The 12,867-nt window shown below is 31.9% G+C and overlaps 2 protein-coding genes across 2 annotated transcripts; one reads left to right on the top strand and one right to left on the bottom strand.

The window, feature by feature from the left end:
- The first annotated feature begins 238 nt into the window (after positions 1-238).
- On the top strand, positions 239-3,351 carry LOC134257331 (fibroleukin-like). Its single transcript, XM_062739959.1, has 5 exons — positions 239-817; positions 986-1,125; positions 1,641-1,737; positions 2,197-2,364; positions 2,902-3,351. The coding sequence occupies exons 1-5, from the start codon at positions 580-582 to the stop codon at positions 3,153-3,155; spliced, it is 897 nt and encodes a 298-aa protein (XP_062595943.1). The 5' UTR covers positions 239-579; the 3' UTR covers positions 3,156-3,351.
- Positions 3,352-4,561: 1,210 nt separating this feature from the next.
- On the bottom strand, positions 4,562-6,395 carry LOC134257332 (fibrinogen-like protein 1). The gene is made up of 4 exons (XM_062739960.1): positions 6,120-6,395; positions 5,855-5,991; positions 4,986-5,082; positions 4,562-4,587 (listed from the first exon to the last, which is right to left on the bottom strand). Exons 1-4 carry the CDS (start codon positions 6,367-6,369, stop codon positions 4,562-4,564), a joined length of 510 nt encoding a protein of 169 aa, XP_062595944.1. The 5' UTR covers positions 6,370-6,395.
- Between the last annotated feature and the right edge of the window lie 6,472 nt (positions 6,396-12,867).

Genomic DNA, 12,867 nt, shown 5'->3' with positions numbered 1-12,867 from the left:
ATTATAAATATATCAGAGAAATTAGGTTTTTTAAATAGAATAGAGTTAAAACATACACCACAAAAACAGACAAGTGCTGTCAGAATATAAATGAATATTCCAGGTATTTTTATTAACGAGGATTTTTTTTTCAATCAAAACTTATTTCATGAGACTTGTCTTTATAATTCATTTCTTAAAATTGATTAGTAAAGAAAAAGAACAAAAGGTATTGAGGAATTAATTGTGTATTCTATATTTATTTATCTATTTTACTTTGTGATTTTTTGAAAACCAACGATTGTTTAAAAGCAACATGGCTAGAATAAATGGTGGGACAGTGCTCCCTCCTCTCTGATATTACGCTCATGATCAATGCTTGATAAATTTAGCTGATGCCTCCATTATTCCTTGAATGTAAAAAAGATTGCTCAACATTTAAGTGACTTTTAGGGGTAAAAAGTATAAACTTATTTTATTGGTTAAATTTTTATCTTCCGTGTTTAAGGCCTTATATATATATATATAGCTGCAAATATATTCAAGAAACGTCTTATTCCAGAAAAGCTTTCGTTAAGACAAGATCAAAAAAGTTAAACCATGGCAATTGTGTGGGCAGCGCTCCTTATGTCCGCCATTGTATGCACAAGTTCCCAGTACATTTACCCCAAAGAAAATGATCGATGTGCCAGTAATAGAGAGACAATGATGGAAATTCGAGAACTTTTGATCCAACAGGAGCGGATAAAAAAATCTGTAGAATTCATAGGACAGATGGTGAAGAGACTCAAAGAAGATGTAACCAAGACCCATGAAGATGTCCAAATCATCAAGAGAGGTAAATTTCTCTCACTTTCTCTCTCTCTCTCTCTCTCTCTCTCTCTCTCTCTCTAGATCTCTTTTAAATACTTTTTCATCTCTCTCTCTTTTCTCTGTGTTTGTTTGGGTATTCATTGATATAATAATTACATACTTGAAATCATGAATGTATTTCTTTCACATTCAGGATTAGAACATTATACGGACTGTCGTGATTACTATCTAAACGGTTACAAAGAGTCTGGTGTGTATCTCATATATCCCCTTGGTTTAAAAAATCAGATGCGCGCGTACTGCGATATGGAGGTCCAAGGAGGAGGATGGACAGTAAGAACTCTCTCTCTCTAAATAAAACTTAATTTTGCTTTTAAATTTAGAATAATAAGAGTTCATTACATTTTCAAATTTCTATTTTTTTCCCTACTTCCTGGGCTTAAACTTGAATGGAATCAGTTAATATTTTTTAACTACAACTATAAGTCCCTGATTATTTTTAACGTTTACATGTTTAAGGATAGAAGAGAAAGTCCATATAGACAATGGATTTCAATATATGTTTTCAAAATATAGCTTAGAATAGCGTAATGAAAAGGAGAATCTTGATATGAAACAAAGAGACCAAAAATCATCAGAAAATTAAAACTAATAGAATTCAAGGTTATTTTCTACCTGCATATTTTGCTATAAAAATGACAAAATCGGCATTTATGTCGTAATCACAGTTTCCGTTAAAGTTATGTATAAAGATGTTTTAAGAAATAATAAAATATGAGTATAAAAGTAACAATGCAAATATGATTACCATTCCATTTCTCTGATAATTATTCCATTATGTATTGTAGGCAATTCAGAAACGGACAAGCGGTTCTGTTGGTTTTAACAGAACGTGGGCGGACTATAAAAAGGGATTTGGGGACGTAACTGACTCATACTGGATAGGTAAATGTTTCCTAATATTATATAAACAGTTATTTAATAAATAGAATTTGAGTGACTCTTATAAGATTGGTAAATATTTCTTTATATCTTATAACAATTTCTTTAACATGTGATGTTTACTTGATCGGTGAATATTTCTGTTTCTCAACTGATACTTACTGGATAAGTAAATGTATCTTTATATAACATTTATTTAATTAATAAAAAGATTAATAAATAAAATAATTGATGTTATGCTGTCTAAGTTAGAATAACATTTCTCGTACCATTGATAATTCTAAAGATCGCCTATTAATAAATAAAACTGATACAGAATGAAGTGGATTGCTGATAACATCTCTGCAAAAATATATAATTGTATTTGACTGTATTTAACTAGGATGACCCTGAAATGAAAATATATTTTTCTTCATCATGTTTTTTTTTGGCGGAATGTTCTACAACAATAATGTATTGCAGGAAATGACGTGATTCATCAGCTGACAAAGGGAAGGAACTCCTCCCTCTACGTCTCCATTACATTAACAAACGGTACCACGTTATACGAACTTTATAATCAATTTTCTGTCTCTGGTGAATCTGACAAATACAGACTCTTCCTCGGGGGACCAGCTACCGGGACATTGGGTGAGTAAGATTCAAATGAAAAACAAATAGAAATAAGTGTCATTAGGCCATCAACAATTTTTTTTTCAGCCACTGTAATCTTAGATAGATGTGTTTTATTTATCTTATGATTAACCCTTCGATGTGACTTTAATTTTAGTCTAGCTTTCAAAGATTTCTTTTTTAATCTATACTTTAAAATCCGTTATTTATTGCCTAGAGGAGATTTTTAAAGTTTTAGAGTTTTTTAAACTATACATTACACTCTCAAGCCATAGTCTTATTCATTTAAGATTTGATCCTAGTTTTAATAAGTTGCAGAAAAGAAAATATCAAAAATGTAATTAATGCAATTATATACCATCATTAGAAAAGATGCGTGAATACCCGTGTTTCTAATGCTAACAATAAAATTGATAATAGTAAAATAATAGGGTTTGTAATAATAATTTATTTAAAACATATTATGTATTTTCTTTTTAAATCTAAGTTTTATAAATAGATAAGATCTGAATTGATATAAATGGTGTTTTTATATTTTGTCCTTGATTATTGTAGGTGACCGAATGCTAAACACAGGGATGTCCCCGTATAATCTGTCTGGGATGTACTTTTCCACCCCAGACAGAGATAACGGAAGATATAGTCACATATATAGTGACCGTAACTGTGCTGCGTACTGGGGAGGAGGCTGTCACGCCGCCTTCCTTAACGGTCCCTGGTCCTCGACAGACTGGTACAATCCATGGTCTCCTACAGTGATGTATAGTAGAGATATAGAGGGGGTTCTCATGATGATAAAAGCTCATTGAATAAGTTATGTAATGTTTTAATGATGTGCTGATGTTGACTGTGTTATATCTTATAGTAAAAGATTGTAAAGAAGAATCTTATGATAATAAAACCTCACCGACTGTATCATATCTTATTTATTGACAAATTTATAGTGAAGTTTGAAGATATTAATTCTTTGTAATGTTGTTTTAACATGTACATATAAAGTTGGATAAGTTAATCATAATTGATGTCTTTATCCTAGTCATAATGGTGCTCTCCATACATCATAAACTATTACTGACAGAATTTTATAACATCAAATGGCATTATATATTGTTGAACTAATATCAGTACATGATATGGTTTATTTGTATAAATAAAGTCTAATTTATTTCTGAAAATATTGATATAACCCATTTATTCAATAAAAATATACCATTATTCATTTTCTCATATAATGTAAATGTTGTTTTTATGTAACTTCATATCATTTTATTATTGATCTTATAATATTATCAAATAATTTAATAACAATGAATCTGTTTACTTCTAATAAATGCAATGAATTTTAATTACTGACCCTCTTAAATAGTCAAATAAGGCCTAAAAAAGATAACCGTTAATAAGTAAATCTCCGAAGGACTTTTATGTCAAAGTTATTTACAAAACAACACATGTTTTTTGTATTAAAAAGAGTTTTGAAAGCTACCACACTCAAGTAAGCAATAAGAAGGATATGGAAACAACGAACAGTATTCAATATCAAAGTCCATAAAACAGTCAGAGGTTGGATCAAGTGCGATGGAAGAGTGAGCATCCCCTGCTGACCGGTCACTTGTCATGATCGGAAAAAAAAAATAACGGAAAAATCTGTCGTCAATTCAGTGTATAAATAATGGACTAACAATTAGAATGAGGAAAGTCAGTCAGCATATGACTCAATGATAAATTGTATTTGCTTTAAAGGTCATTGTATCGACCATAGAACTTACGAAATGATGACTTTAAACGAGACTGCTGATATTCTTGTTTCATCATCTTGCTTCACAATAATTTACCTCGGTTTAGAAATAATTCATACGTAGAGCATGATCTTACATATCAAATCAACTAACATATATACACTGCATATGCAGGTAATGAAGGTATATTGCTGCAAAAGTAAGGGAAGTTGCCGACAGAAAAGTTAAAGTCATCACGTTTATCATATAGCTGGGTTGTTAGATTACCATTAACGTCTTTTTCAAGTAAAATATTCAAATATAAAACAAGGAAACGTAGAAATGGGTATTTTTTTTTTATTTTTTGAAAGGGTTAGTCTAATTACAGTTACGATGTCTGCAAAGAATTTGGGCAACACGCGTTGGCGCCATATGATTTCTTTGCAAACACAGCTGAAATTATGAAACTATATCCTTCAAAAATTAATTGTTGCATAAACTTATATTACTTTATCCCATACCTTGCCTGCAATGTTATTTATATTAAATGTATCATCCTTCTTTAAGCTACAGTTAATGAAAGAGCCATTTTTACAAATTCTGGTCACTATGAGCTTATTTTTTATTTTTGTTTTATTTTATAAAGACATTCATGGTAATTTAAGAATCACGCTCGTGATGACTTTGATTTTGGAATCGTCAACTTCTCCTACTTGTTTGTCAATAATTCTTCTCGTTTTAGAAATTGTTAAAATGAAGAGCATGCTCTGACGAGTCGAATCAACGAGATGTTATATATTAACTCCTTTATACAGTATATTTTTCAGCAATCTTTATGATTAGTTATAGGATAAGAAATGTTATTTCAACTAAGACAGCAATACTGAAAAATTTATTAGATAAATTTATTTATTAAATATTCACCTATCCAGTAAGAGTCTGTTACATTACCAAATCCTCTTTTATATTCCTCCCAAGTCCTGTTAAAACCAACAGATTGGCTTATGCGTTTCTGAATTGCCTATAATATATAATGAAATAATAATCACAATAATGGAATGATCATAATATTTTTCAATTTATTATTTATGTTCATTTCTTTTTCTTATTATTTCTTAAAACATTCAAAGTATACATGTCGCCTACGTGGAGCAGTGGTTAGAGCGTCTGGTTTAGAGTCGCAAAGTAAGCAGTCTAGTTTTACGCCCCCTATTAGAATTATAAATTTAAGGCATATATATATATATATTTTTTTTTTTTTTAAAGAACAGACCATTGTTTTAAGCGCTGGGTTGGCAGAGGATTTTTTCTTTGTTTCCCGATCAAGACAGGGAACACATGGCGGGTTTGACCGGTCAGCAGGGTATGCTCACCACTCCATGGCATATGATCCCACCTCTGATGTTTCGGAGGTCCATGTTTGCTCTGCTCCTATTTTGTATTGTTTTATGGATTTTGATATTGAAACTGTTCGTTATCTTCATATCGTCCATACAGAAAACGATAAAAATACCTAGTTACTTGTAGTAGTAGTAAAATAAAATACCAATTTCATGCTAATTCATATAAGTTCTTAATCAGCAAAAAGGAAAAACTAGGAATCTGAAGAAGCATTGAATGCAAATTATTAAATATTTAAAAGTAAAACTCATTTTGAGAGAGAGAGAGGGGGGGGGAGAGAAAGAGGTAGTTAAGATTGAGTAAGAAAAAAGACGGAGACTGAGAGAATGAACTTAAATTATTATAAAGTTAAGAGTAAAATTCTTCTTTAGACATAGAGAGAGATATCTTACTGTCCACCCTCCTTCGTCAGTCTTCATATCACAGTAAACTGTGACGTAGCTCCCGTTGCCAAAGGGATCTATACGATATTCTCCGGACAGTTTGCGTCCGGTAAAAAATAGATCCTGACAATCAGATATTTTTATGTCTGAATATAAATGAAAAAAATTAACACTTATTATATTATATTAATGAATACACAAACATCGATCAATTGAGAGAGAAAAAGTAAAAATTCAAAGTAAAATTTTTTAGATAAAATACAGGTATATTTACCACTCTTGATCTTGGTTACATCTTTCTCGAGTCTCCTCATCATCTTGCCTGTATTTTCCTCGAGTCTTTTCATCATCTTCTTGAGGGAATCTACAGTTTCTTGGAACCTCTCTTGCTTAATCAGAACCTCTCGTATTTGCATCATTGTCTCTCCATCACTAGCACAGCGATGGTTTTCTTCCGAGTAAATTTTCTGAGAACTTGTACACAAGAAACTACAAGCAAGGATCGCTGTCCACACCATTGCCATGTTTAAACTTTCTTGTTGCTGTCTTAACAAAGGTATTTCTGAAATAAATCGTTTCTTGAAAAAATCCATAGCTTTATATATATCCCAAAACACGGAAGATTAAAATTTGACCAATTATATAAGTCAATGACTTTAACCTCTAAACGTCACTTAAATGCTGAGCTGGAATTTTTATATTCATGGAATAATTGTCAAAGTCAGATAAGCTTATCAAGAATCGATCACGGTCGTAATTTCAGAGAGGAGGCAAGCCTTTGTTCCACCTATTCTAGGCTTGTGCTTTTTAAAAAAAAATTATTAGCTTTTCACAAGTTCACACTATTCAAAATAAACAAATACAGTGCAAACTGGATTTCTTTGTACCTTTTGTTCTTGTTACAAAACTGCACAATTTTAAATGATTACTTAAAACAACAACCTCGTAAAAAGCTTATAAGAAAAAAATCCCAGTTAATCATATTACCAGGGTTATTCATAAATGATTTTATTTCACCAGTTTTGTGTGTATATTTATACAGTTAAAGAGAGTCTGTTGCCTCTTTCAAAAAAGTAAAAGTATTAGAAACCTTGCAAATAGAACTGGAACCCATTTTCACGGAATTCAAATGTCTGTTTTTAGTCCAGCCTCAAACAGTTGTATCAAATTTGCCTCTGATTAGAAAAGGAATTCTGAGCCCCCCCCCCCCTCCCTGACTAAAGAGAAGATATGGAATTCTTAGAAGTCTCTTTGTTTGAAAGCTTTATATTTTTAGTCCAGATGTATAATCTTTTTCGGTTTTATGTATTTTACCTTCTTATAGAAATGCTGGAATGTTAAACTTTAAGTGTGAAGGATATGGAGATAACGAACAGTATTCAATCTTAAAGTCCATTGAGCAATTTACGAATTAATAGCAGAGCAAAAAAAGGTTCATATATAAGATCAAATGCAATGTTTGTGTAGAAAAGAAAAATAGAACAAAAATCATAAGCAATGTTTGCATTTGTTGACAGCATTCAATTCTAACATTAGATCAATTTAAAAAAAAAATAAAAGGTTGATCAATAATTATATTAAGAAAAAATCCCTGATAGAAGGATTAATGTTGTTTTGTGTTTGCTTTTATATTTCACTAAATTTAAAATCAATAAAAAAGAGTTACACAATTTTTAGTATTAAAAAAAATTATAAAGACACTAAATCATTTTTGATTATTCAATCACAGTCTATCTTGCATTTAAATGTCAATCATTGATTTTGAATGACTATTTTGATAAACTTTTGACATATGTACCACCGTCACATATATTACCAGCTAGTAATCTTCAGCACCCTGAAGTGTTGTTGTAATATAGAAGGAGAAGATTACCAATTGATTTACAGAGAAAAAAGGGGTTTGGGGATTGTTACAAGAAATATAATACATTTTGCAACTCGCCATTTGCCAAAGGATAGAACATTCCTCCCAAGAAAAATAAACAAAAAATAAAATTACTGGGGAAAAAAGCCATTGAAAAAAAAGAATTTTTTCAAGCACGCTTGTTTATTTAAAGATGTGTTGAAAGTATCTTTTTGAAAAATAAAGTTGGAAATAAATTAAGTGGGGGTTGAGATTTAGTTGGTTGTCTTAATTGCAACAAAAATCTGTAGAAGTGATCCATATTGTTCTTTCAATGGAAATACCCCATACACGTACTAAAATACTCATACTAATAGTATGAACAGGGTCCGAGTGATATAGCCCTAGCATGATGACATTCTCATGTCATGAGTAACATGATACAAGTACACATTTGCGAGAAGCACGGTGACATTTAATCATTTATCATGCACGGAGGTAGATTAGTGATTATAGATAAAAAAAATCTTTCTAGTGATCATGGGTATCGTGTTTGGGGCACTATCATAACATACATGGAGATAACGAACATTATTCAAGATGAAAAAGTCATTAAACAATACAAAATAGGAGAAGATCAGACATGGAGCTCCAAACATCTGAATTCTTCGTGGGATAAATATATTTCTGCTAGTTATTTTCGTTTTATTAAATGTTAAGAAAAAGTCAAATACTATATTCATAAAAATAGCAAAACAAATTTAAAGACTACAATATCAGTAGTTTATCTTATATGCTGAGTTCATTCGGTTTTCATTTTTTTTCTCGGAGAAGTCAGTCTTCTTTGAATACGTATTAAATTTTGTACCGTCGGTAGGAAAGTGTTTCCTTCTGAACACAATGAGGACATTTTGTGGTTTTTATGAAAACAGGAATCAAATAGGTCCCGTGTCACGCGTACATATCTGTGGTTCTTTGTTTGTGTAACTTTTTCAAGGAGATTGATTTCATTCCAGATAAAAAAGGCAAAAATAGAACACATAAAAGAATGAATAAAATCAATTATTTTATAAATGATAACACAGGAGTTTTCATAAACATGTAACCGAGGTAATAATATTTGTAAAAAAGCAAGAAAATTCTCAAGACTATACTGTTTGTATTTAAAAAAAATATATTAAATATGGATTAAAAATGAGTTTAATGTTCGGCTTTCAAATTTTTCTTGGAAATATGCAGTATTCTATGGATGTGGGTTTTTTTTTACCGTGGGTTGGGAAATGTTTTTTTCTGGGTACAATGAAGACATTTTGTGGTTTGTATAAAAACAGTAATCTAGATAAGCCTGGTATCACAAGTACATATCTATGAATCTTTGTCTGTATAACTTTTCCAAGGAGATTAATTTTGATTTCGGATATAAACAGGCAAAAAAGGAATACTTATGTAAGAATGAATGAATAATGTCATTTATTTTGTTAATGATGAAAGAGTGAATAACACATTAACACATTACTGAGAAAATACATGTGGTACATTTAATGAGTGCAACATCTTGTTAGTGACGATAAATACGTTCTCAAAATTCAAGTTAGGATGCATTATAATTTTATAATACAGGTAATTATCAATCAATGAAAACATTGATTTTAAATGATTAAAATTAATATTTTGGTAAGCTCTTGATTTATATGTACTTATTAAAATGATTTTGCACCATTGATTTAATGTAGAGAATACCATTGATTCTTTTGTGAAAGTTTTTACTATATATGGAATGCGTACTGCATGCTTACTACAGATAAGGCTACGGTTGTCAAAAAATTAAGAAACATACAACAACTCGTTGAAAAACCCCTTTTTTGATCGTTCGTTTGTATAGGAAGTAGAGATGTTGGTTCCAAGTATCTGTTAAAAAAAATAACAATTTCTAAGTATGTTTTTGAAAATTGTGAAATAAATATAGTGGGGTGGAGATTTGGTTGATTGGCTTAATTGCACCAAAAACTGTAGAAGGTTTCGCTATTGCCATACACTGAAATACTCATAATAACAGTAGGAACAAGGTCCAAGTGATACAGCTCTAGCATGTGATATTACCATGACCAGTGTAACATGACACAAGCAATCGACATGTAAAATAGCAAGAGCAAATTCAAAACTATACTGTTTGTTAGTTACTGTTTGTATTGTTTTAATATTAGATATGGATTAAAAACGTGTATTGAAGTTCGGCTTTCAAAGTTTTCTTGGAAACATGGAGTCGTTTTTGGATGTGTATTTTTTTTACCGTGGGTTGGAAGTGTTTCATTCTGGGTACAATGAAGACATTTTGTGGTTTGTATAAAACAGGAATCTAGATAAGCTTGGTGTCACGAGTACAAATCTTAGTTTCTTTGTTTAACTTTTCCAAGGAGATTGATTTCGATTTCGGATATAAACAGGCAAAAATAGAATACTTATATAAGTATGAATGAATAATGTCCTTTATTTTGTAAATGATGAAAGAGTAAATAAACAGGGGGTCTTTCATTAACACATTTCTGAGAAAATACATGTGGTACTGCGTGTAATCTTATTATTTATAATATGACAAAACATACATTCACAAAACACAAGACAGGATACAGATGGAATAGACAGATAACATATATAAATGATGCACTTATTTATATACACTTTTCTAATTTTGTGTAATTCATTTGAAGACAATATTCTTTCACCACACATCTTCCTAAAAAAGAAAGGCATTGTCTGTACTTCAAATATTGCAATGATTTGATTGTCAATATATTTTGATACCATCTCTTCTCCCGTCCCCGGAAAATTTCCATTACCGTGTGATAACAAAGTTAGTTAAAAAAGTTCTAATTTGAGTCACTTTCTCCGCCAACATGTGTGGAAAGTTGTACTCTTTACAAACCTAGCAAAGCACGTTCAAGAAAATAATTTTGATTATTACGACAACTGAGACATGTGGAGATAACGAACAGTATTCAAGATCTAAAGACCATAAAAAACGAAACAGTAGCAGAGCAAACAGGGACCGTCAAATCATCAAAGGTGGGATCAGATGCTCTGTCCTGTTTTGTATTGGTAGGTATTGTAGGGGATTGGAATGGAGACGGTTAAAAAGGATATTTTCACATGTACAATATTTAAAATTAATGTTTTATGGACTTTGATATTGAATTCTGTTCGTTATCTCCATATCCTTCATTTACATAAAATCAAACAAATCAATGGAATACAGAGATGTAGTAAAGATATAGATAAACGTTTGACAACGTAAGGATAAGAAATCTCCTAAACTGAAAATTATAGTTTGTAAAGAGGTATTGTTGGTAGTTCCATGTTGTTTGTACTACCAAATTTCTCCATATCTCAACATACTTTATCATTAGCTTTTCATTAAACATTTCTTTCGAAAAACACAACAACAAAAAAATGGATTTTTTTTTTATCAAAAGCAAATCAAAAGGGGAAGGGAGGGAGGGGTCGCAAACTACAGAACGCCACTCTGGATCCGCCACATAACCTTAGTCTGGATCCGACACTGCCATAATTCTAGCTATTACAGTTATTGTGCATATTATCTAATGTATGTAGAAATTTAAATTAATTTCAACCAAGGATCCACTAATATTATTTAGAACATAACTATCGCTTTTTGATCATTATCAATTCCAACCAAATTTAGCCTAAAGCATCTATGGGTGAAGGGGAACAAAAATTGTGAATTTTATGATCCCTGCCCCCCTGGGGCCTGAGGGGTGGGGCCAAAACCACTAAAATTAATGCAATCTTTAAAAATCTTCTTCTTTACACCTGGACATCAAGCAGTCAAACTGTTTGCATGATTGTAATTAGCAATGAGTCCTCTACCAAAATTGGGAAATTCATGGCCCGAGGGCCAGCGGTTCTAGTGCTAGGACGGGGCTAAATAAGTAGGTAGTGAAAATGCATTATTTCTTTGAAAATCTTCTTCTCTGCTCCTGGGTATTAAATAAATCAACTAAGCACATAGTTATGATGAGCAAGAGTGCCACTACCAAAATTGTGAATTTTATGGCCCCAGGGTCAGGGGTTCTGGTGTTACGGCAGGGCTCTATTTATTATATAGTGAAAATACATCAATTCTTTGAAAATTTTCTTCTCTGCTCCTGGGTATTAAATAAACTAAGTGCATAGTTATGATGAGCAAGAGTGCCTCTACCAAAATTGTGAATTTTATGGCCCCAGGGTCAGGGGTTCTGGTGTTAGGGCGGGGCTCTATTGAGTATATAGTGAAAATACATGAATTCATTGAAAATCTTCTTCTCTGCTTCTGGGTATTAAATAAACCAACAAGTACATAGTTATGATGAGCAAGAGTGCCTCTACCAAAATTGTGAATTTTATGGCCCCAGGGTCAGGGGTTCTAGTGTTAGGGCGGGGCTCTATAGATTATATAGTGAAAAATACATGAATTCTCTGAAAATCTTCTTCTCTGCTTCTGGGTATTAAATAAACTAACTAAATGCATAGTTATGATGAGCAAGAGTGCCTCTACCAAAATTGTGAATTTTATGGCCCCAGTGTCAGGGGTTCTGGTATTAGGGCGGGGGCTACTGATCATATAGTGAAAATGCATTTATTTTTCGAAAATTTTCTTCTCTGCTTCTGGGTATTAGATAAACTAACTAAGCACATAGTTATGACGAGCAAGAGTTCCACTTCCAAAATTGTGAATTTTTTGGTCCCAGGGCCAGGGGTTCTGGTGTTAGGGCGGGGCTCTATTGATTATATAGTGAAAATGCATTTATTCTTTGAAAATTTTCTTCTCTGCTCCAGGATATTAAGCAGATGAACTGCCTATATAGTTATGCTGGACAAAGGGCCCATATCTTCCAGAATTGTGAATTTCAAGGCCCTATAGGGTCAGGGGTACCATAGAAGGGGGAGGGGGCTGTACTTATATACTGATAATGAATGAATGAATGGTTTGAAATCTGCTCCTTGGTATTAATCAAATATCAAGGCCTAAGGGTCAGGGGTTCATGTGTGGTAGGGGCACTGCTGATTATTGCTGAATATTACTGATTAGTTGAAATGCATTTTTTGTTCCCTTACCCTGCATATGGGTATTAAGTAAAAAAACTAAGCAACTGCTAAGTGTATTGTCATGATGATCAATGGT

The sequence above is a fragment of the Saccostrea cucullata genome, unplaced genomic scaffold, assembly GCF_032062105.1.
Source record: "Saccostrea cucullata isolate Sc308-1 unplaced genomic scaffold, CSIRO_AGI_Scuc_v1 ctg15747, whole genome shotgun sequence".
Lineage (NCBI taxonomy): Eukaryota > Metazoa > Mollusca > Bivalvia > Ostreida > Ostreidae > Saccostrea > Saccostrea cuccullata.
This window is presented reverse-complemented; position numbering and strand designations above follow the sequence as displayed.